The sequence below is a fragment of the Sarcophilus harrisii genome, chromosome 4 (genome assembly GCF_902635505.1).
Source record: "Sarcophilus harrisii chromosome 4, mSarHar1.11, whole genome shotgun sequence".
In the NCBI taxonomy this organism is placed as follows: Eukaryota; Metazoa; Chordata; class Mammalia; order Dasyuromorphia; family Dasyuridae; genus Sarcophilus; species Sarcophilus harrisii.
This window is the reverse complement of record NC_045429.1, coordinates 149,109,791-149,131,543: the sequence shown is the minus strand read 5'-3', so window position 1 is coordinate 149,131,543 and position 21,753 is coordinate 149,109,791. Positions and strand designations below refer to the sequence as shown.

Below are 21,753 nucleotides of genomic sequence, written 5' to 3'. Positions count from 1 at the left end.
GTAACTTTGAATGTTTGTGATTGAGGTATATAGAGGCATGTATAGAATGAATAGAACCAAAGTACCTATGAGTCTTTTCTTGTTAATGTATTCATTTATTATAAGCTAACTCAATCTAATGTTTATACTATAGTGTAGAACTTCCAGAGTTCTAGTGGACCTATTAATAGTTCTTGTCTGTGTTTAACTTTAAACAACTATTTGCTTTAAGCAATCATAATCCATTCAGTGGAACATTTCTTTACGCTTCAGAGTGATTTATAATTGCCAAGAACTTTTAAAAGTAAGCATATCACTCTATCTTTGAAAAATAGGCATTTTTCCTTTTCTCTATTTGGGATAATTGGGCAGCTAGTGAATAGTGTATAGTGAATAGAGTATAAGGCCTGGGAGTCAGGAGAACCTAAGTTCAAATCTGGTTTCAAATTATTTTTAGCTGTGTGACCCTAGGTAAGTCACTTAACTGTCTCTGTTTCATAATCTGTAAAATAAGCTGGACACAAAAATGGCAAACCTTTCCAGTATCTTTGCCAAGAAAACCCCAAATGGGGTCATCAATAACAAATCCAGGATAACAATATCCTGGATTTGTTATTGATGAATCATTACTTCAAAAGTGAGATGCATATGTTTTGAAAGAGATTTTGTTTATGTCCAGTAAAGTTTGGGAAGTCCTCCTCATCTTTTTCCTTTTCCTTTTCCTTTTCTTTTTTTTCCATCAGGAAGCCCATGTAGTTAAAAAAAAAAATTGATGAAGATTATATGTTGTTTGGGTTTTAGCATGCAGTTAAAGAGCCAAGTTGCTCTTTTACTACATATGTCTTGAAAACACACTGGATGTAGATAGTAAATCTGGACAAGAATCAACAGGAATTGTAAAACAATCTGTTCACATTTTGGAAATGACATCATCCTTTTAATGATTCTAAGGTGTTTCCTGCCATCAATTTATTTTTTTCTTCAAAACAATGTTATTTTTTGTGATGCTCTGTAGCTATGAATCATGGAACACCATACTCTTAGAAGAGTCACAATTTCAAGTGATCTTCAAGTCATTGAAAATTTGCCTCATCATAACTAGGCTGTAGTGTAGTCTTCACAAAGATTGCTTATGAATAGTAAGTGGTGTAAAAAACATCATGTAAGGCATGTGTCAACCTCAAGCCTGTAAATCTCCAGAGTGGCTGAGCCAGATTAAAATTTAATTGGGAAATATTTAACAAAATAAATGAAAATACAATGATATACACATAATGTTAACCTGTGTTTTTCTAAGGCAGTATGTCACCAGCCAGGATCTTTTTCCTATTTGAATTTGGTATGATACCTCTGACCAAAAAGGAAGTGGAGCTTTCTTTTTATCAGAATGAAGACTCCCCTATGACTTCAGTGGTATGCATGAAAAGACCAAAGGGAAGGACTTTAGTATTTGGAGAGATTTTAATGGTGGATGTATGGAAAATCATAGACAATCATAGTATAAAAATTTATGCATGGGTTATAACCTTTAGTGTGGAAAGGAATTTGTATGCTAGTGAGATCAATAAAGAATTGAGATCTATTGATTATTTCCCAGCTTAATGCTTGATAATTAACATGAAATTTTTTTTTTAAATTTTCGTCACAGATAGTAGTGTGCCATTTTAATTATGTGAAAATGTCACCAAACACCAGGGGGTACTATATTCACAACGTTGTTGGATTCTTGTTCAGAATTCCAGGGCAGTTTTATTCACAATTGTTCTTAACTCCTCTTATTCTACTCTGAGTATAAGGATGTATTTGTGTACAAATGTACACAATGTACACAAAATGTACACAAAAGTACAAATGTACTTACCAATCAAATTATTCAGCACAGGTCTCAGTTTATTCCCATTCCATTTCTATTATCCATGCCAAGAGCAAGTCAATCAAAGCATTCATTATGGGCTTAATATGTTTCAGGCTTTGTGCCAAAACCTGAGAATATGAAGAAAGACAAAAACAACCCTTGACCTCCACTAGCTTATAGTCTAACAAGCAACTGAATCTCTTTGAATCACCACAGTCATGGTCTTTAATATAGAAAAGTAGTTAATCAGTGGGAAAGTAACATACATTATCACAACATTAGCCATATGTTTCACAAATAGTAACTTTTCATTAATGTTTACTCCAATCTTAAAACAGAAAAAAAACCCCAAAACTATTGGGGTTTTCTTTCCTATTCTTAGCTGTAGTATCTTTGTTTCTTTGTTTGTTTGTTTTACTGAGGCAAATGGGTTTAAGTGATTTTCCCAAAGTCACATCGCTAGGAAGCATTAAGGGGCTGAGATCAAATTTGAACTCAGGACCTCCCGATTTCAGGGCTGGTGCTGTATTGACTGCACCATCTAACTGCCCCCTATAGTATTGTTGTGTGATGATCTTATTCTTACTATTGCTACGAATCAGTGTCTGGTTATAAATGGCCAGCCTCCTGGTAAAACTGGAACTGGATACAAGCATTTACTTTGTGTCTTATTTAGAAAGGTTATGTTTCTTCATTTCTCATTTGTGGTGACAAACAAGATAGTTATATTCTGACTGTGAAACTTCAAGAATGTTATTGCAAGATCTGAAAATTTGTGGTACTCCAACCTGTCCCCTCAGGTTTCAAAGGCCCAAGTTTGAAACAAGATTTCTGATTAAGTATTCCATAGACCAAACCCATATGTTCTACATAGTCTGACTTATACCAAGGGACAGGTGTGATCTACATGACATGGATTCCCTTTCTTCTGTGGTTCATCTTTCTTCCATTGTTCCAAGTGGTAAGAATTTCGGGATGCAAATCAGGTGAAGCTTTGTTGGAACTTCTATGTACTGCCTTTACATCTATCCAATTGAGTTTTATTAGGAACCTAAAAATCTTATGACCCACCTCTAGGAAAGTGACTGCCCAAAGTAGCAAAAAGATGTCTTTCTGTTAAGAGATTTTTCATGATAGAAAATTTATAGCATCATTTGGTAATCTATTTACCAGATATTTAGATTTTTCCATATGCAAATCAAACTCTCTATATGTAGTTTTCATTTCTCTGTGGACCTTAGCTATTTAATACCATACTCAAAATAATCCTTTATATATAGCAATTCAGATCCTCAAATGGATTTATGGATCTCCATTGATTTTGACATTTTCCCCAAATTCATAGAAGGTCCTTGGCTGCTAAAAAGGACAATTTTGTTTGGAGGAAATTCATGCATTCATTGCTTAAACCAGCATGTATTCAGCATATATTTTATCTATGTAAAGAGACTGTTTCACAATGTTCTGTGGGGCACAGGAAAATTCAGTGTGCCAATCTTTAAAAATGAGAGACTTATTATTAGGAAACTTGGAGCTCACTTTCTGTAGTTTTAGGAGGTGTATGATCCAAATTATTTAACCTTTCTGACCCCAGATTTTCTCATTTATGAAATTGGGATAATAGTACTTTGTAAACTTTAAAGCTATGAGCTCTCATTATATATAAGGCCTAAGAGCTTACATTCCAAGTTGGAGGTTAATTTTATCTCTTAAAAAGCCTTTCTTTTTTGCATATCTTTTATGTAATTCTGAAAACATAAGTAGATTAGTTTATTTAAGACTGACAAATTTGAAGGGTTTTAATATGAAGGAGAGGATTAGATTCTTCTCACTTGCAAAACACTGGATTGGGTAGAAAAAAATTTTTCTTTGAATTTCTGACATTGCCACCTTCTTGGTCCAGGCCTTCACCTAAAATCTGGTTGACATTCTTGACACAAGCCTCTCCTTACTCCAGGCCATCCTTCACTCAGGAATCAAAATGATCTCCCAAAAGTGGGAGTGTGACAACATCCCTTCCTTATTTATAAACTCCAGTGGTTCCATCTTAGTTGTTGTTCCTTGTTTTTTGAAAAGGACCAAAATGGCATCGTTATGTTGAAGGAGTCAAGGTACAGAATGTCTGATTGTATCTGAACAGATCAATGTGAGTTTAGAATGCTCTACTGCAGAGAGGGCACAATTAGTCACATGAACATTTGGAGTGGAAATGTCTCTAAATTTGTGTATCCCACATTTCTTTTGAGTTACTTCAATTCTGCTTTGGCTCTTCCAGCACAGAACCTTTTTTGAGGTGGGCATGACATGCTGGGCAGTCCTTTGCCAGTATCTTCCATGTCATACAATTGATTCCAAAGTTCTTAGAGCTCTTGAGAGTATCTTTGTATGATTAGGATCAAAATACAACCCGGTTTGGCTTTTAAAAGCCTTTTAAATCAGATTCCATCATACTGAAAAGGAACATATGAGGAGTATGAAAAGTTAGGTTTCCGTAGATATTGCCAAAACAGGATGAAGGGAAGCATGAAATATCTTGTTAAAGATATTTCTAACCAATCCATTTAGGGATTGTATGATTCAAGAAACTGGTTGTTTAGCAAAGTTCTTGACAAAGGGGCCAAGTCTAAACTGTACCAAATCAGCTAGAGTCAATGACAAGACACAAGCCTCTTGACACATAGAATGGATGAATAAAGAGAACTGTAAATCCCACCAATTGTACCTGATTGTAAATATGACCAATTGTAACTAACTCTGATTGTAAATCTGACTAATGTGAACCTTGAAGGAAGAGGTAAGGAACCAAACTTACAGTATTAAAGCTTGCTCCTGCTTATGTATTCATTGTGTCTTGCCCATGAGCACATCTTTTGCTCATGAGTATCCCTGAATAAAGGATTCCTCTCACTCTAAAAAAGTATTGGTTGTAACCCTATTCCTGGATTGGCTTGCAAGGGAAGTAGTGGGCAGTGGCAGTTTGTTCCTGGCTTACTCCCCAATCCTGCTGAGTTCCACAGGATCTTTTGATAATAAACAGGTTGTGGGAGAGTGGTTCAGAATGTGGAGAATTCACATCAGGAGTTATCATAGTCATAAAGGCCATTTATTGACATGAAAAGGCTTATGGGTAAAATCAAATATGATTTTAGCAACAGGCTATGGATGAAGGGAGCTTTTGAAGGTAAGTGTGGAATCTAGGGAGTTTGGGAGGAGTTAGAATGGATCCTATTCCAAAATAAACTCCCATGTGCTTTATGTTTATGTGTGCAAATTTAGGAAAAGACTAGAAGAGTTGAGTATGCTTTTAGATGTGCTAACAAGATAGTCTTAGGAGTTCTGTCTACCTTTGTATGTAATAATGGGGACCCATCTTTCCTTATAATAGAGACAGGAAGGGTTCATTAAAGTTCCTGTTCTATTTCATTACCTTTTTAGGCTTTTCTTAAATATCATTTAATACTTTGAGGGACCAGTGTCTCTCAGTTTGCTCAACTATAAAATGAAGATTATAATATTTTTAATACCTTTGCCAGAGAGTAGTTCTGAGAAAAGCACTTTGCAAACCATAAAGCATTATGTAAATAAGGGGGTAGGGCATACTTATTATCACTGCCATTATTATCCTCTTCATTTGGGAGTGACCACTGGGTATATGAAATTCAGTAGTGCCAAGTATAATTTAAAAGGGGGAGGGGAAGAGAAAAACCAAATAACATGAATATAGAAAAGTAGAAAATAATTGGTACTAGTACAGCACAAAGAATACCTTTCTTCTGAAGGGTACAACTGAAATAAGAGTCAGCAATAAAGATCATCTGGGTACCGTGAGTTATAATACATTCTGAATTGTAAACTCTGGCCATCTTTAAAATCTGGCATTTGAGGAAGGAACCACAACATCAGAGAATATTTGAAGTGAAAGGGATCTCAGAGAATATCCAAGTCATTTGCCCATGAATACATAAATCTTAAGTAGAAGAGTCAGTTCTTCTGGCTCCAAGTTTAATGCTCTGTCCTCTGTAGCACACTACTATCCTAGACCCCAAAACAAAGTAAATGCAATGATTGATTCAAGAATGTCACATTACATATTGATTAATAATGAGAATGATCATAACCACAACAAAGGTGTTTTGTCAATTCTGGGACAAAAAGGATTCTATTTATAACCACCTAGAAATGGGAAAAAAAATACTAGAAAATAATGAATGTGGATCACCTGCTGAAAAGTAGATCATGGCAATCAAATTAACTCCTTTATGCCTTAAAGCTGCTGGCTATTCAGACAAGGCCAAAATCCTCATAAGCTTTTCATTTCATCCCACATATATTAGAGCAATGATTTTCCAGTTTGATTCCTTGTAATCACAGGGTTCTAGTGGTCTCTCTAGAGATCACAAAAGACATGTCTAATTTTTGCTTGTCCTAACCCAGCATCAAAACCTGAGATTCTGGTGAAGGAAAACACAATACAAAATACGATTTTCATATTCCCAGAAAGTTAAAAATTCATCTGTTAAAATGGCAAATTACTCTTTACAGTCTCGCCAAAGAATGTTTATTAGTAAATCTATAAACTTGTGCTAGAAAGATGGTGGGGTTGGTAGAGGTGGTGATGGCTTCCATTTATATAGTGCTTACTCTGTACCAGACCTGAATCCCTAGGTGGTGTAGTAGATATAATGCTGGGATCCAGAAACAGGAAGACTCATCTGTCAAAGTTCAGATCTCTTGGCAGACACTTAACTAGCTGTGTGACTCTAGGCAAGTCATGTAACCTTATGTATCTCAGTTTCCTCATCTGTAAATGAACTGGAGAAGGAAATGGCAAACCACTCCATCGTCTTTAACAAGAAAACTACCCCAATGTGCTAGGAACTGTGCTAAATGCTTTACAATTATTATCTCCTTTGATTCTCATAGCCATCCTGAGAAGTAAGTGTTCTTTTTATTCTCTTTCAACAAATGTGGAAACTGAGCAAACAGAGATTAAGTGACTTGTCCAGGATCAATTTCCACAGCATAAAATTAGGATCTTGAATGGCCTGTTAAGCTTCCTTTCATCCCTAGAGCTAGATTCTTCCATCCTGTTGGTCCAGCATTTCTTTTTTTTAATAGTCAATAATATTATTGGATATCTCTTCAGGTATTTTGGTGTCATGATTTTGCTAAGTCCAGTCCTATCATAGGCAGATATAAAAGTTTATATTGAATGCCTACAAATCTAGAAACCTCATCCTTCCCCATGAACAAATAGCTTTGTTTTTACATTTCCCTTGTGCAGTAAAACCTAGTTATAACTTGACCACTTATAACTAGCTTTATATAGCACACCTCAAATTATAGCCTCCTAAAAATACCACTCAGTAAAAACTATGTGAAACAAAGCTAGTCTGAATTTTGAATGTTAAGTTTCTTCTCTGCCATCAGTTTTCAAGATATTCCTGTTGCTAATTTTTTATTCTTTGATAGGACTTTTTGGGTTCCATTTTCCTGTGGATGTACTTGAATTCTATTTTACTTTGGACTTAAGTTTTTATTACCTGTAAATAAAGATGATTTTGCAACTTCCAAAGGAGCTTAACTTACAATTTTAGAGTAAATTACTTGATGGAACAAAATAGTTCATTTGGAAAATTACTTAATTGGCTCTGAAGATTGGGAAAAGTTCTCTTAGACAAACAATTGGGCCCTCATCATTTTAGTTTTTGGTTTTAAATTTTTGTGGTATTCAAAGGGCAAAGAACTCCATTTCCTCCATACTTAAAAAATTAATGATTTGTTTCTCAATGACTCACAGAAAATCTCCCCACTTCCCTATCCCCATTCAAGAGTCCTAAAAAAAATGTAGGAGCAAGTCTTTCTAATGGAAAGATAAGTAGTATGAGAAGAAGTACTTAGCTTAAGAAGGAAATGGCATTGATTTTGGGGGCAGGTTACATATTGGGTTGAAAGTCATATAACTTGAGAAACAAGAGAACAGGGCAGAGAGCTGGATAATCTCATTCATTATAGAACTGTAGTTTTTCCATTGAGGTCTTACATTATTTTATTTGATGGAATAAAACTAGGAAAGGGCCCTATCCTTCCTGCTTTCATTCATGATTTACAATTTTGTGAAACTGTTTTAGTGAGCTATTTCAGAACCTCTCTGCCAGGACTAGAGAGGATACACTCTCTTGTTATTATTCTAAAAGTATAGGATGATTTAGTAAATATTAATTGAATTGAAAAACTAGGTTTCTTATATTTTTAAGAAGTCATGACATCATTTTTTTTTTAAAAGAAAAAAATCTTAACCAAGCCTCAAACTGGCACAATGCATTATCTGTATTTTTTTTTAAGAAGATGACTTCTGACATTTTTGAACTTTTTCCCAGATCAAATTCCTATGTATTAAAATTGTATTGTGAAAACAGGAGACATGTGCTTGACTAAATAGATTATATTTACTTTCATATGCTGTGATGAGTATTAAATTGATCTACATATGGAATTTGTTCTACTAAGCTCTTTGAGAAATAACTCCCATCCCCAAATTTTTAATTAAGAAGGCATTTGTATTACATGAGTACTATATACTGACACTTGTGTTAGGTGCTGGGATTTTTTTGGTATTGCAAGATGAGAGGTGAGGGAAGAAAATTTGAAGGGTCTCCATTTCTCTTGGGAACTTCCCAAATCCAAGTGAAGAAAGTCCTTTTGGTTATGCTGACCTGCAATATACTGTCTTGAATCTCTGAAAGGAATTGTATTATAAAGTTCCTTGAGGTTAACAACAAGCCCACCCAATATAACAAAAATAGTATTGTCATAGAACTTTGCAAAACACATTCCCTATTATTGCCCTAATTTTATCAAGATTTTTTTCTATCAAACATTTTATTTAGAATTTCTGAGGGGCAAGTAAGTGGTCTAGTAGATAGAGAAGCAGATCTGGAAAGCACAAATTTAAATCTTGCCTCAGACACTTACTGTGGCATTCCCAGCAAGTTAGTTAATTGCTGTTTGCCTCAGTTTCCTCCTTTGTAAAATGAGAATTGTATTAACTCCCAGGGTTGTTGTGAGGATTCTGAGATAATAAACATGAAGCACTTAGCACAGTTCATGGCACATATTATCCTGGATAAGTAACTTAACTTCTTTTTGCCTCAGTTTTTTCATCTGTTGGCTGGGAGAGGAAATGGGGATTATAATAGCATATTATATAGGGGAGTATAATAGCATAACAAGGTTGTTATGAAAATCTAATGAGATAACAATTGTAGAATATAGCATAACATCTGACATATAGTAAATACTATATAAATATTGGCTATTAAAATACGACAAAAACCTTCTTGATCAGAAGTTCACCCAACTCCTTGATTCGAAGTATGGAACCCCTGGCCTCTTCAGTCCTTTCTTCTCATTTCACTGTTTTCTCTTAGAACCTCAATTTAAAGGAAAATACTCAAACTGGCCTTGTATTCATTCCTTTTTAGGATCTATTTTTGATTCTATGGGTTTTTTTTCTCACTATGTCCCTTTTCAACTCCTCTTTTTACATGTTGTCTTTTCCATTAAAATGCAAATCCTATGATATCAGGGATTTACTTTCTTTTTGCATTTGTACAGTGCTTGGCACATAGATATAGTTAAGTGTTTTATAAATACTTGTTGATTTAACATTTTACAGATGAAAAAACTGAGACAAAAAGGTTGACTTCTCCAGTATGAAGCTGATTTTGAATTCAGATAATCTTGATTCGAATTTCACTCTTTTGGTTTTCATTCTCTTTAGAGGAAACTGTCTACAAATAGTTGAGTCAAAACAAAAATACAGACTAAGCAAAGTAATTGGGGAGGTAGGAGAGAAGAAACACCTGGGATGATGAAACTAAGCTTTTTATGATAGATGGAATTTGAACTGAGAACCATTGTGGGGAGCATCAGAATGCCTTCACCAAACCCTTTAATGAACATTAATTTTAGATACATCTTATTTTATGAAAAAACAGACATGAAACTTAAAAATAAGTTAAAAACACAAACTTAAAAACCATATACATTTAAAGTAATTTTCTTATCATAAAAGACTTTTTCATTTTCTAAAAAAGATTAAACAGAGTCTTAGCACAGGAATTTCCATCCATCAATCCATCCACCCATCTTCCTTCTCCTTTTCTTTCTCTTCCTCCTCCTTTTTCTCCTGCTGCCAGCCTATATTTATTTAATACTATTTTTTAAATAATAATAGTTAACATATATGTGTGTATCTGGCTATAGAATGATTTAGATATAGATATGTAGAAATCCACTCAGAGTGGACCACCTAGCTTCCTGTAAAGCATTTTTTTTTAGTATAATTTGTAATGTAGTTAATAGAAATATTGTTATTTTCACTTTATGGTTGAAAAATAGATGGAAATTAAGTGGCCTCTGTCAGACACTGAGAGATACTCAAGAGAACACTCAGTAAACATTAAGCCGCAAACCTAGGCCTTTTAATTAGTCTTTCCACTATATCAGGCTACCCTGATTGGTATTTTAGTATTGTGTGTATTGTGTATCCTTTCTCAGTTTACAAATCCTGTGAAGCCAGGAAGCAGGTCAATAAATATTTATTAAATCCTTAAGCATTCACTAATTGCTTAGTATGTGACTAGGCACTGAACTAAGCCCTGAGAATAGAAGTATAAGCCCCCCCCCCCCCCCCCCCCAAAAAAAAGACATTTTCTCTCCTCAAGCAGCTTACATTCTAATTAGTGTCTAACTCAGCTTACAATATCCAGTGGATAGATATTTGTTGAATTTGAAAGATATATACTTTTCTGATCTGGAATTGACTTTAAGTTTAAAAAATTGTGAACTTAATTATGAACAAACTTTGCAGTTTGCAAAGAACAAAAAAAAATATTGCACATGAACTTCTATACACACTAGTTTTTTTTTTTTCATAGAATTATTCATAGAACAGAAAAAACTCTTAGCAGTAGAGAGAACATGTTTGCTTCCAGTAGTGTTTAGACATGATGACTTCTGAGGTTTACATTTGAAATGAATTATGACCTTTTTGACTTGAAATAATTACCTTGGACAAGTCAATTAACTATTATGAGGCATAGTTTCCTCATCCATAAAATAGGTGCTTGTTGTGTTGTCATTGGTTAGCTTTAAAGGGGCTTCACAGAAAAATTAGATCAGTCAAGCTGAATTCTATATATTATATATTGGATTGTTCCTATCATCCTGGCAAGAGAAGGCATTTAATAAAAGGTAGTGAGTGGCAAGAGGGGGCCAGGGAAATCCTAGTAAGGGAGGCAGGGGAAATTGGAAAAGTAAAGAAAGATACGAATACAACTAGAGATGTTGCCAGGAAATGAATACTAGATTTTTTTTTTAATCCACGAATTTATCATTTCCTACAACAGAGCAATATTCAAATCTTATATTATCTAGTTGCTTTAAATAGTCTAAAATCATATTAATATGGCTTACATATAGTGTAAAGCTAAAATAAATTTAACCAAAAGAAAAAAAGAGATACTACATACTATATGTACACTATATGTAGTATCTCTTTTTTTCTTTTGGTTAAATTTATTTTAGCTTTTGATTAAATTTATTTTAGCTTTATCTTGTCTGAAATCATGATTACTACCTATACTTTTTTTTTTTAAGCTTAATAAATTCTATTGCTGATCTTTATTATTATGGTTGTATGTATCTCTTATTTCCTATTCTTTCTATCTCCTCTGCTTTATTTCTACTTACTACCTTGCCCTACTATTAATTAACTTACCTTACTCCTCTCTTTCAAGGATCACTCCCTTATTCTCTACCCCACCCTTATCCCATTCCCATTAATATACCTATCTTCCTATACCCCACTCTCTGTGAGTAGGGTATCCTCTCTAAAATCCATCCCTTATCTTCTCTTCCTATTTCCTTATTCTCTTTATTTCTTTCTGAATTTAGAAGACTTTTATACATACATACATACATACATACATACATACATACAAAAATGTATGTGTATAAAATCTTTCTTTCAAACTACTCCATTACTAATGACAATCTTAGACACAGGGCTTATACTTCCATGTATAAAAAGTAAACCATTTGTCTTTATTGAGTCCCTTCTAATTAGTCTGCCTCTGAGATCTTATATATTAAATTTTCTATTGAGTTTGGGTCCTTTTGCAACAAAATCCTTAAAGTCTGGCAATGCATTGAATATTCTTTCTCTCCCGCCCCCCATTCAGGATTATGCTTCAATTTGTTGGGTATGATATTTTTGATTGCAACCCTCGTTCTTTAGTTCTTTGTTATATTGTGCTACAAAGACCTGAGATCTTTCAGTCTCACTGCTGCTGGATCTTGCATGGTTATAATTGCAGCTTTGCCATATTTGAATTTTTTTCTTATTTCTCATGATATTTTCTCCTTGGTCTGGGGGTTTTAGAATTTGACTATGAAATTCCTGTAGGTTTTCCATGTAAGATCTCTTTCAGGTGGGGATTGATGGATTTTTATCTATTTCTACTTTCTCCTCTTGTTCTAGCAGATAATTCAGGATAATTTAAAAAAAATATTTCTTCTAAGTTTTCATTGGAATGTAGTTGCAACTTTCATAATTTAGAGTTCTGTTCATTTGGAGGTTTTATTTCCCTTCAATTAACATTTCTTCTAAAAAAGATGAATGTTTGAATTTATATACCTGAGTAAGTCATTTCAAGATTTCTTGTTGGCTTCAATTTATTCCTATTTCAATAATAATCATAAGAGACTGATGTAACTAAAAACAGTGACTATAACAACATTGTAGTAGTATTGTCATAGTATTTCTCATAAGTTTTGGAAATTATAGTATTCAAGGTGAATTCATATGTTCCTTCATTTTTATCCTTTTAGTAAGCTGGTGAGTTCCCTAGGTAGAGCTATCTACTCCTTTCCTTTCTTTCACAGATGAATTAAGTGAAACCAGGGTATTATGGCTTTTAAAATAGGTTACATGACTAGAACTTTTAATAATAATTTTAATAGTAGACAGTGTAATTGAACATGTGAATATATACATATCAATATACACATATAAGCACACATGCACATATGCAATATACACATGTGCTCATTAATATACTCATGACATACAATATGCACACTCATAAACATGCAATATACTTATATACACACATACATACATACATATAATTAAGTTTACTTACTAGATGTATTAGGAATTGTCAGCTTTTAAGTAAGTTTTTATTTTATTTTTATAGAGTGGAAAGCCACCAATCAAAGATATGTTTACAGATCTCAAAGATGGAAGGAAACTTTTGGACCTTCTAGAGGGGCTCACAGGAACTTCACTGGTAAGAAAAGTTGCATTTTAAAAATTAAGCAATAGATTGTTTCAAGCATTATATGAGGGCAGTGAGTATAGTTGCCAAATTATTTTAGACATAAACATAAGTATTTTTAGTGATCTTTCCCCAAATTATTTGATAAGAGTAGCACTCATTCTATCATCTTGAAAACTTTACTTTTTCCACTGATAAATGGTTGTAAAGGTATTAATAATGTAATATCATGGATATAGAGAATGAAAACAATCATGGTAATGTAACTACTTAGGGAGGGCCTTAAGACTTAAATAAGGACATGGAAATGGCTAAGGTTTAGAATTATAGAGGATAGATAAGATAGGATGGTTTCAGTATACATAGAATGTATGCACATTTTAGATATAATTTAAGAGGTGTATTCATAATTCTATGACTATTAAAATTTTTCTTTCTGAGTTATAAAATCATCATTTTATGAAAACATTAATAAAATTCCTTTGTGTCACTTAATGCATATTTACATGATACTACTTCTTTCAGGTAAAAGGGATTATGTTCTATAGGCACATTTGAATGTCTGAAACTTTGTTATAAGGTTTGAAAAAAAGCATAGTATGCTTTGTTGGAATTCCATGTTGTGGATTTTTTTTTTCCCTGTGTCTTAACATTGTTTACCCTGTTTACTTCTGCCTCCTCTCCTTCTAGGCCACATGGTCTGTGACTCCTGATTCCTTGTTGTAGATATGGGGAACAGAAAAAGAACTCTTTATAAATAAGGATTTCCCTCACCCATCAACTCAGAGTCTATACAGCACTATACAGCCTTTGTAACTTCACCATTTGAAACTTTCTTTACTATTTAAATCCTAAGATTGTGGCTATATTGTCACCCAGACTTGATCATGGATGCTGGCCTTTTGTACAGAGGCCTTTCTACATGAATCTTTATCACAATGTCCTTTTTAGAACTAGAAAGAGTTCCTAAGTTTAAGAGGCACACCATGGTGGGAGAGAAGGGAAAAGGCTTATAAGACTTACATTCCTTCAACAACAAAGAAAGAACAACATTCAGCATTTCCCTCACATAATTTTGGAAGAAGAAGAGACTTTAGAGATCATTTTGTCTAAGCACTGTTAAAAAAAATCCCATATGTAGCACAGCTGAAAAGGTGTCATCCTGGTTTTTATACTGACACTTACAATAAGAGAAACCCCCTATTTCCTGAGAAATTTCATTTCATTTTTGGATTCTTGTAATTAGGATTTTAAAGTTGATTTTATTTACTTATTATTAATTATTATATTACTACATATCAAGTAATTATTAATATGAAATGGCAGTCTCTCTTCCCTGGTGGTAGCCTCATCAGATGTGGGCTTGTTAAGTGTCTCAAAGCCCCTGTTAACTCTCTAGTAGGCCAGTATTCTATTTCCCTTGTCCTCCATTTTAACTGAGAGCATCCTTCATCCTTTGGGTGTTGGTTGTCTTGCTTGCCTTAGCACAAGAATTCCTAGTTGTGGCACTGTTTCCATCTCAAGTACTATTGCCAGGTACTTAGCTCTGAGAAAGCCAAAATTTCCTCCTATGCACATTTTGTACTGGTCTGTCTTCTTTAAGAAGGAACTTTATTCCCAAAGGATTTATTGAATGTTATTGTAGTAAACGTACATACATTGCATAATGATATGTATTTAGACCAATACCTAACCAATTACTTTAATAAAAGTATCTTTCTAAAATTCTATTTAATTCTTTTTTTAAAAATTCCTTATGTGAAAAGAAAACACACCATAATTTTTGTTTCTATTTCTATTTTCTAGCCTAAGGAACGTGGTTCCACAAGGGTACATGCTTTAAATAATGTCAACAGAGTTCTACAGGTTTTACATCAGAATAATGTAAGTGTGGAATAGAACTTTAAATTCCCTCTCTAAGTGATTTGTTCTATGTGTTAAATGCATATGTGGTATAGCAGAGATTCTATGAAGTCTTTTTTAGTTTGGTAAGATAAACGTATCCTATATCTCATACAGCACATAAAGATATAAAAAGTTTTAAAAAATAAAATTTCAAAAGAAATTTATCTGATATGCAAGAGTATCAATTTTTAAATAAGTATACTTAAGCTAGTAACATTTGTAGTTCTGCTTCTTAGGAGATACTTTATAAGTCTCTATGAGCATTTGCATACATGTATATGTATATATGTATGTACATGAAAAAATTCAAATGAAGATTATCATTAAGCAATTTGGGGGGTAAAGGGAAATAAATATAAAATTTCTTAATTGAACTCTTATTAGACCATCACTGTCCTTAAAAGGTGTTGTTGACTTTTATATGTAATAGCATGTGATGAATCACTGATATTCTTAAATAATTATAGTGTTAGCCAAGGTTTGTCAGCGTTTGACTCTTCATGGCCCTGACATATAGGAAAGCATCTCTTAGTTTTGTGAAAACCAAAAATTTGCTGCACCTCTGCAAGTATAATTATCATGTTTTGTTTTGTTTTGTTTGTTTTTTAAAGCACATTATTTTGTGTTTGTTAGTTATGAGCAAATTAGGCTTATTTTGTATGATTTCTCATGTAGTCATTTATTCCAATAAATAAGAAGAAAGTTGCTTTACTATTGTTGAAATATTTCAAAATATATATGATTTGATTGATAATAGTAAAAAGAGTGATAGTTTCTCTTGGTGGGGGCACTGCTACCATGGATGCTGATGTTACTGCTCTGACCTTTTATAAACAGCTTAATGAATTTTTGTGACTTTTAAAAATTCAACCCTGGAAGTTAACTCTTTGATGATAAGGTTTTTAAAATTTTTTTCCTAAGTTAGTCCTTAGAATAAAAGCACACGGTCCACTGTTGAGGTGTATTTTTAGCCTTTTCAATTTGAGGGGAGGGAAGGACCTGTCAGGTCTTGTCCTGAGCATAGGGAGTCTTTGAAAACTAATAATCAACTATAGATTGAAGTTAAATATCCCATAGTACCTTTGAGGTGAGAATGTATTTCAACAATAATATTATTGACTTCTAGTTTTGTCTCACAATATACTGAGTCCAGAGACTGCACTTTTGTTCATGAAAAAGTAAAGACCTGTAATGTGTTTATTATTTTGTTTAAATGTGCATCTTTGCTATAATTTACTGGGTGTGGGGAGGAATGGATGGAATCATTGAGAAGATGCTATCAAAAATTGTTTTTCTTTTAAAACAACAAGAAAGCATTTATTTAAAAAAGAGAATACTTGAGGGAAATGATTTGATATAATTGATTCAAGGTCATTTACTTTTTTCACAGGTAGAGTTGGTAAACATAGGAGGAACTGATATAGTGGATGGAAATCACAAATTGACACTGGGTTTACTTTGGAGTATCATCTTGCACTGGCAGGTGGGGAAATTTTGTTCTATTTCTCTCCCCCATCCACAATAGATATCTTTCAGAATATAAAAAGTTTCCAAAGCTATGTTTTCTTGTTTCATATTCTATTTTTAAAAAGTGTTTTAAGTTTTAAATAATTAAAAAAAAAGTTTGCTTTTTTTTTTTTAAAGAAAGTTTTAAAAAATATTCTCAGGCTGTGGCAGGTGCACCATTGTCTTGCAAGAGATTGGCATATTGTTAAAAATTCTTCTTACTCCTCCTGGTTACAGTGGGTTGGGATTCTTAGGTCCATTGTGATGCTAAGGTGAGCAGAGGGGTTGGAGGAGAGGGTCAGGGTTAGGAAGAGAGGAAGAGGGAAAGGGAAAAGGAGAGAGAGAGTACATTTTTGTGATTTTATGTGAGAATAAAATGTAAAAAGTGGCACCATTTTATAAATATATCAATATTTTACATCAGAGGTTCTTAACTTTCCTCCCTCCTTCCTTTTCTTCCTCCTTCCCTCCCTCCCTCTCTATCTCCTTTCCTTCAAAAAACTAATATTATTTAAAAAAATATATTTTGTTATATCTGTGGTTTTAAAAAGAACATGTTTTTGTAAAAGAGTTTGCATAGTTCTGTTTATAGATGTAACATGTTTCATTCAAAGAATTTTTCTAATTGACTTGTCAAATGTGCTTTACTAATTAAATAGGTAAAAGATGTCATGAAAGATATCATGTCAGATCTACAACAAACAAACAGTGAAAAGATTCTTCTGAGCTGGGTTCGGCAGTCGACAAGGCCTTATAGTCAGGTCAACGTTCTCAATTTCACTACAAGTTGGGCTGATGGATTGGCCTTTAATGCTGTTCTCCATCGACACAAGTGAGAAATTTTATACAGTTTTAGATCATAGAACTATAATGTTATAGATTAATTTGAAGGAGACTTAAGAGATCGTATAGGCCAAATCTATAGGAAAGCATGCATTTTTCTTCTGTAATTATGAATAACATCTCCTAATTCTATTTGCCCACTTAACCAAATAATATATTGTTTTGTTGAAATAATGGTGGCTAAGAAAACTATCAGTGAAGACTTTTTTTGCATGAGAAATGCTCAGGCTCCAATGGAGCTTCCGTGATTTCTTCTACCTACTTTCTAATTTAAACAAAAAAAGTTAAAATGTTTGGCATGCTTTAATCCCACTCTTTAAAGACCAGCCAATCTTATGCATAAACAATAGTGTTTGTTAGTTTCAAGTATTCTTATTGCCAAGACTTTTTTTTAAAGCCATTTGAGGGGGAAAAGAAGGATTTCAGTGTATTCAAAGAATTTTTTTTCATAGATAATCAAGTAGCATGTAGGCTCAGACATTTGTTTTCATGTATGTATCTGTATTTTCTCCTGAAATACTAAGTAATTTTTAGTGCATATTTCAAGTTTTTGAAAACCAGCACATTTTTGATGTTTTAAATTGTAAAAATAATCAGTGGTTTCAAGATGTTTTTGTGTAGTGACAGTAAAAATGAACCATTGTTTTTGTGTCTACGTATACACATACTCATAAAGTATTATTGAAGGAAGAATGAGTTTATAAATTATATAAGGAAAGTAGACTTATTGTTATATAAATATTATAGCTTTGAATTATTTTGTCTATTTCTATTGTATTTCATGTACTTAAATCTAGCAAATGTAATTGCATATCTATGAAGAATTTTAATCTTTTTTCTAAGTGAGCTATTTTTGTCTTATAGTACATAATGAAAATACAATTTCAGTGCACAGTGGGCTTCAGTTATTGTGATATTAGTGATCATAGGGAAAGCAAAAATATGGGGAAAATAGTGATTAAAATATTTAATAAGACCTTGTAGTCCTTGTAGGTGGGGGTGGAAAAGGCATATAAGCAAAATCACTTCAACTTTCTGTAGAGTGAGCTTTGTGAAGTGCTGGGTGAGATAAAAGTTCAGAAATACATGGCCTCCAATTAAAATTAAAGATTAGAAAGGAGGTATAATGTTCTTAAATAACCCTAAGAAGAAGACTAAATGCATAAGATATACAAAAGCAAAGTGCATTTTAGCAGTCCTTGCTAAAATGTCAAAGATTTTTTTTTTTTTTTTTGGAGGAGGGTAGTATTATGAGTTTGTTTGTAAAACATGAATAGTGATTGAGCAAGCAAGGAGAGTGTTTTGTTAAAGGAAGATTATTTCTGGTTTGATCAGCATGATCAAACGAATGAATTTGAGAAAGTATGGTGATTTTTATGGGGAATAGTTAACTAGAGAAGAAGATGGAAAGAGAATAGCAAATTGTAGAAAGTCTTGAATGTTGTGCAAAGATACTTGAGTTTTACATGATAGGGAGTAAAGCCAACAAAGCGATTTAACCTAAAGAATGATGGGGATTGATCGATAAAAGAAATTTAGTGTGACCACACTGTGATGGAGTAATTGGAGATAGAGAGTAGATCTGAGAAGATATGTAGATATGTATTCAATAGTCCAAATCGATGTTGTTGGAATTTAATATGAATCTTTTAGTAGTGGCAATAGAAAGGAACCGGTAGCCTTGAAAAAATGAGAGAAGTCAAATTCATAGTTTGGCCATAGATTGTGTGTGAAAAATCATATAGAACAGTCAAAGTTGGTACTGAAGTTCTGAACATGATAAAACAGGCAAATAGTAGTTTAGCTAACAGAAATTAGAAGGAGGAACAGTTGATTATTGCAGAAAATTAGTCCTTTAAGAGAAATGAAGAATCATAAATAGGATTCTAAGGAAAATGGCAATTCACTCAATAGGGATATGACCATACTTTTTCCCTTAGAGTTTGAGTGCCCAGTAAATGTTGAGTAAATCAAATTTTCTGTTCTATTTCTTTTTACAAATTATGTTTGATTATTAATTATATATGTAGCTCTTATTGGTATATTGGTTATACACATAGCTCATTCAAGATTTGTAATATGTTTTATGATATTTGGATTACAGATAATAATAGTGATGTAGACAGCAAATCATTATTTTTATTTACAAGACCCAAAACAAACTTTATATTAGACTATCATAATAATTACATTGTCTTTTTATGTTGACTTTGTTGATCTTATTTTTTCAGACCCGATCTCTTTAACTGGGATAGAGTTACTAAAATGTCCCCAATTGAGAGACTGGAACATGCTTTTAACAATGCTCAAAAACATCTGGGAATTGAAAAGCTATTAGATCCTGAAGGTACTGTACAAGATTTTCATTTCTAATTTTTAAGTATTTTAAGGTATTTTGCAATTCAAAAAATTGGGCACAATTGCCGTTGTCTTAAGAGGCATTATGTATTTGACTATATATCAATTTTTGACTGTACTTTGGCAGTAAACACACATAGTTCCTTGAATTTGAAAAGAAATGTTCTAAAATATTTCTTTTTAGCTAGTATAAGGACCCTTGAACAGGTTGCAACAAATATGTTACATTTGTTTAATTTAAAATGTAAGGCCATGCATTTCCACAGATTTTTTTTTTACTTAAAATATTTTTCATTAAATATTAAATTATATTGTACATATATAAAATACTAAAATATTAAAATATTTTACTTAAAATATTCCTGATTTTTACCTGTGACACACCAATTTCAAACAGTAAATGGGTTAGTGTTGATATTTTTTTCAGTTTATTTATCATAAATGAAGATGTTATTCACTGTTTCTTTTCAATACAAATTTTAGAGTTGAAGTGTGTGTGTGTATGTGTGTGTGTGTGTGTAAACTACCATTTGTAAATACTATATAGAGTATGAAATTGTAAAAGAGAATTTCTTTGGAATACCGTAATTCACTACTTTTTTAATTGTATGATATGTAGTGACAAATAATTTTTAAATTTTCTTTACTACTGCCAAAAAGTTTTGTTAAAAGTACCAAAGTTTGATAGCTAATATGGCTTTTGGGAATGTAGCTATATCATCTGCACACATGAATTTGGAGTATTTTTGCCTAACTTTGTGGGTAGGGAATATATAAAATTAAATATTTTTATGCCTCGCATATCATACAGAATAGCAATTTAGTGAATTATGGTATTTCAAAAAAAAATTTATTAACTTGATATGCTCTTGACTAGTTATTGTTCATGTGCAAGTTGGGGGATTATGACTTTTGAGTCATTACTCTAATATGTTCTTTTCACATATTTTACATGAGAAATTTAAGCTATTTTTTATTTCCTTCCATTTATAGATGTTGCTGTTCAGCTTCCTGACAAGAAATCCATAATTATGTATTTAACATCTTTGTTTGAGGTGCTTCCTCAGCAAGTCACCATGGAAGACATTCGGGAAGTTGAAACTCTTCCAAGGAGATATAAGAAAGAATGTGAAGAAGGGGAATTTACTGTTCAAGTAAGTGTAAGAGAATTCTTCTATCTGGAAGTCATTTGAAAGGTCATTCATTATACATAACAGAATGTCAAGTCTTGGAGTTGTCAAATGAAGATGTTGTCTCCGTTTGAGACAATTAGGTGGAACCGTGGATAGATGAGCATTCAACAAAATCTGAATTCAAATGCAATCTTAGACATTTACCTGAACAAATCATTAAACCTCTGTCTCAGTTTTCTCAAATATAAAAAAAATTAATAACACCTATCTACCAGAGTTGTTTTGAGGATGAAATTGGTAAGGCATTTAGCACTGTGCCTGGCACATTGTAGACACTGCTAAGCCATTATTATCACCATCACACTCAGTCTTATTATTATCATTAAAAAATATTATCCACATACCTAGTAAATTTCAGAGCTATTTTCTAAGATTCCTAGCTGAATCTTTTTTCATACTACCATCTGGGTCGTCTTTGGTGTTTGTCTTCTTTCTTAATATTTTTCTAATCTTTCCTCCCAAAGTAATAGAATTAAAAACAAAATAAAACAAAGTATGCCATTAAGAAGTGATAAAGACTCCTTTGCTTTTACACTGGTACATTCTGTTATTATAATATTACTTGTTTTTTTTTTTTTTTTTTTTTTTTTAAGTACTAGAATGCTAGCTACCCTAGATTTCAACTTATATACCTTAGTTCAAGCTCTCATCATCTTTCCTTTCAATTATTGCTGTGGTCTCTCAATTGGTCTCCTTCTTTCCAGTTTCTCACTATTCTAATAGAGAAATTTATTGCTGCTGAAGTAGTTTTCCTTAAGTGCTATTCTAC

At 32.8% G+C, this 21,753-nt stretch overlaps 1 protein-coding gene across 9 annotated transcripts in view; it reads left to right on the top strand.

The window, feature by feature from the left end:
* UTRN (utrophin) overlaps nt 1-21,753 on the top strand; it is a 639,104-nt gene that overhangs the window by 159,238 nt on the left and 458,113 nt on the right. For all 9 annotated transcript variants that reach the window (XM_031968408.1, XM_012549382.3, XM_023503255.2 and 6 more), the window contains 6 exons: nt 13,099-13,191; nt 14,986-15,063; nt 16,475-16,567; nt 17,250-17,422; nt 19,665-19,780; nt 20,785-20,945. In XM_031968408.1, the coding sequence (XP_031824268.1) occupies nt 13,099-13,191; nt 14,986-15,063; nt 16,475-16,567; nt 17,250-17,422; nt 19,665-19,780; nt 20,785-20,945 (714 nt within the window). The remainder of the gene's footprint in view (nt 1-13,098; nt 13,192-14,985; nt 15,064-16,474; nt 16,568-17,249; nt 17,423-19,664; nt 19,781-20,784; nt 20,946-21,753) is intronic.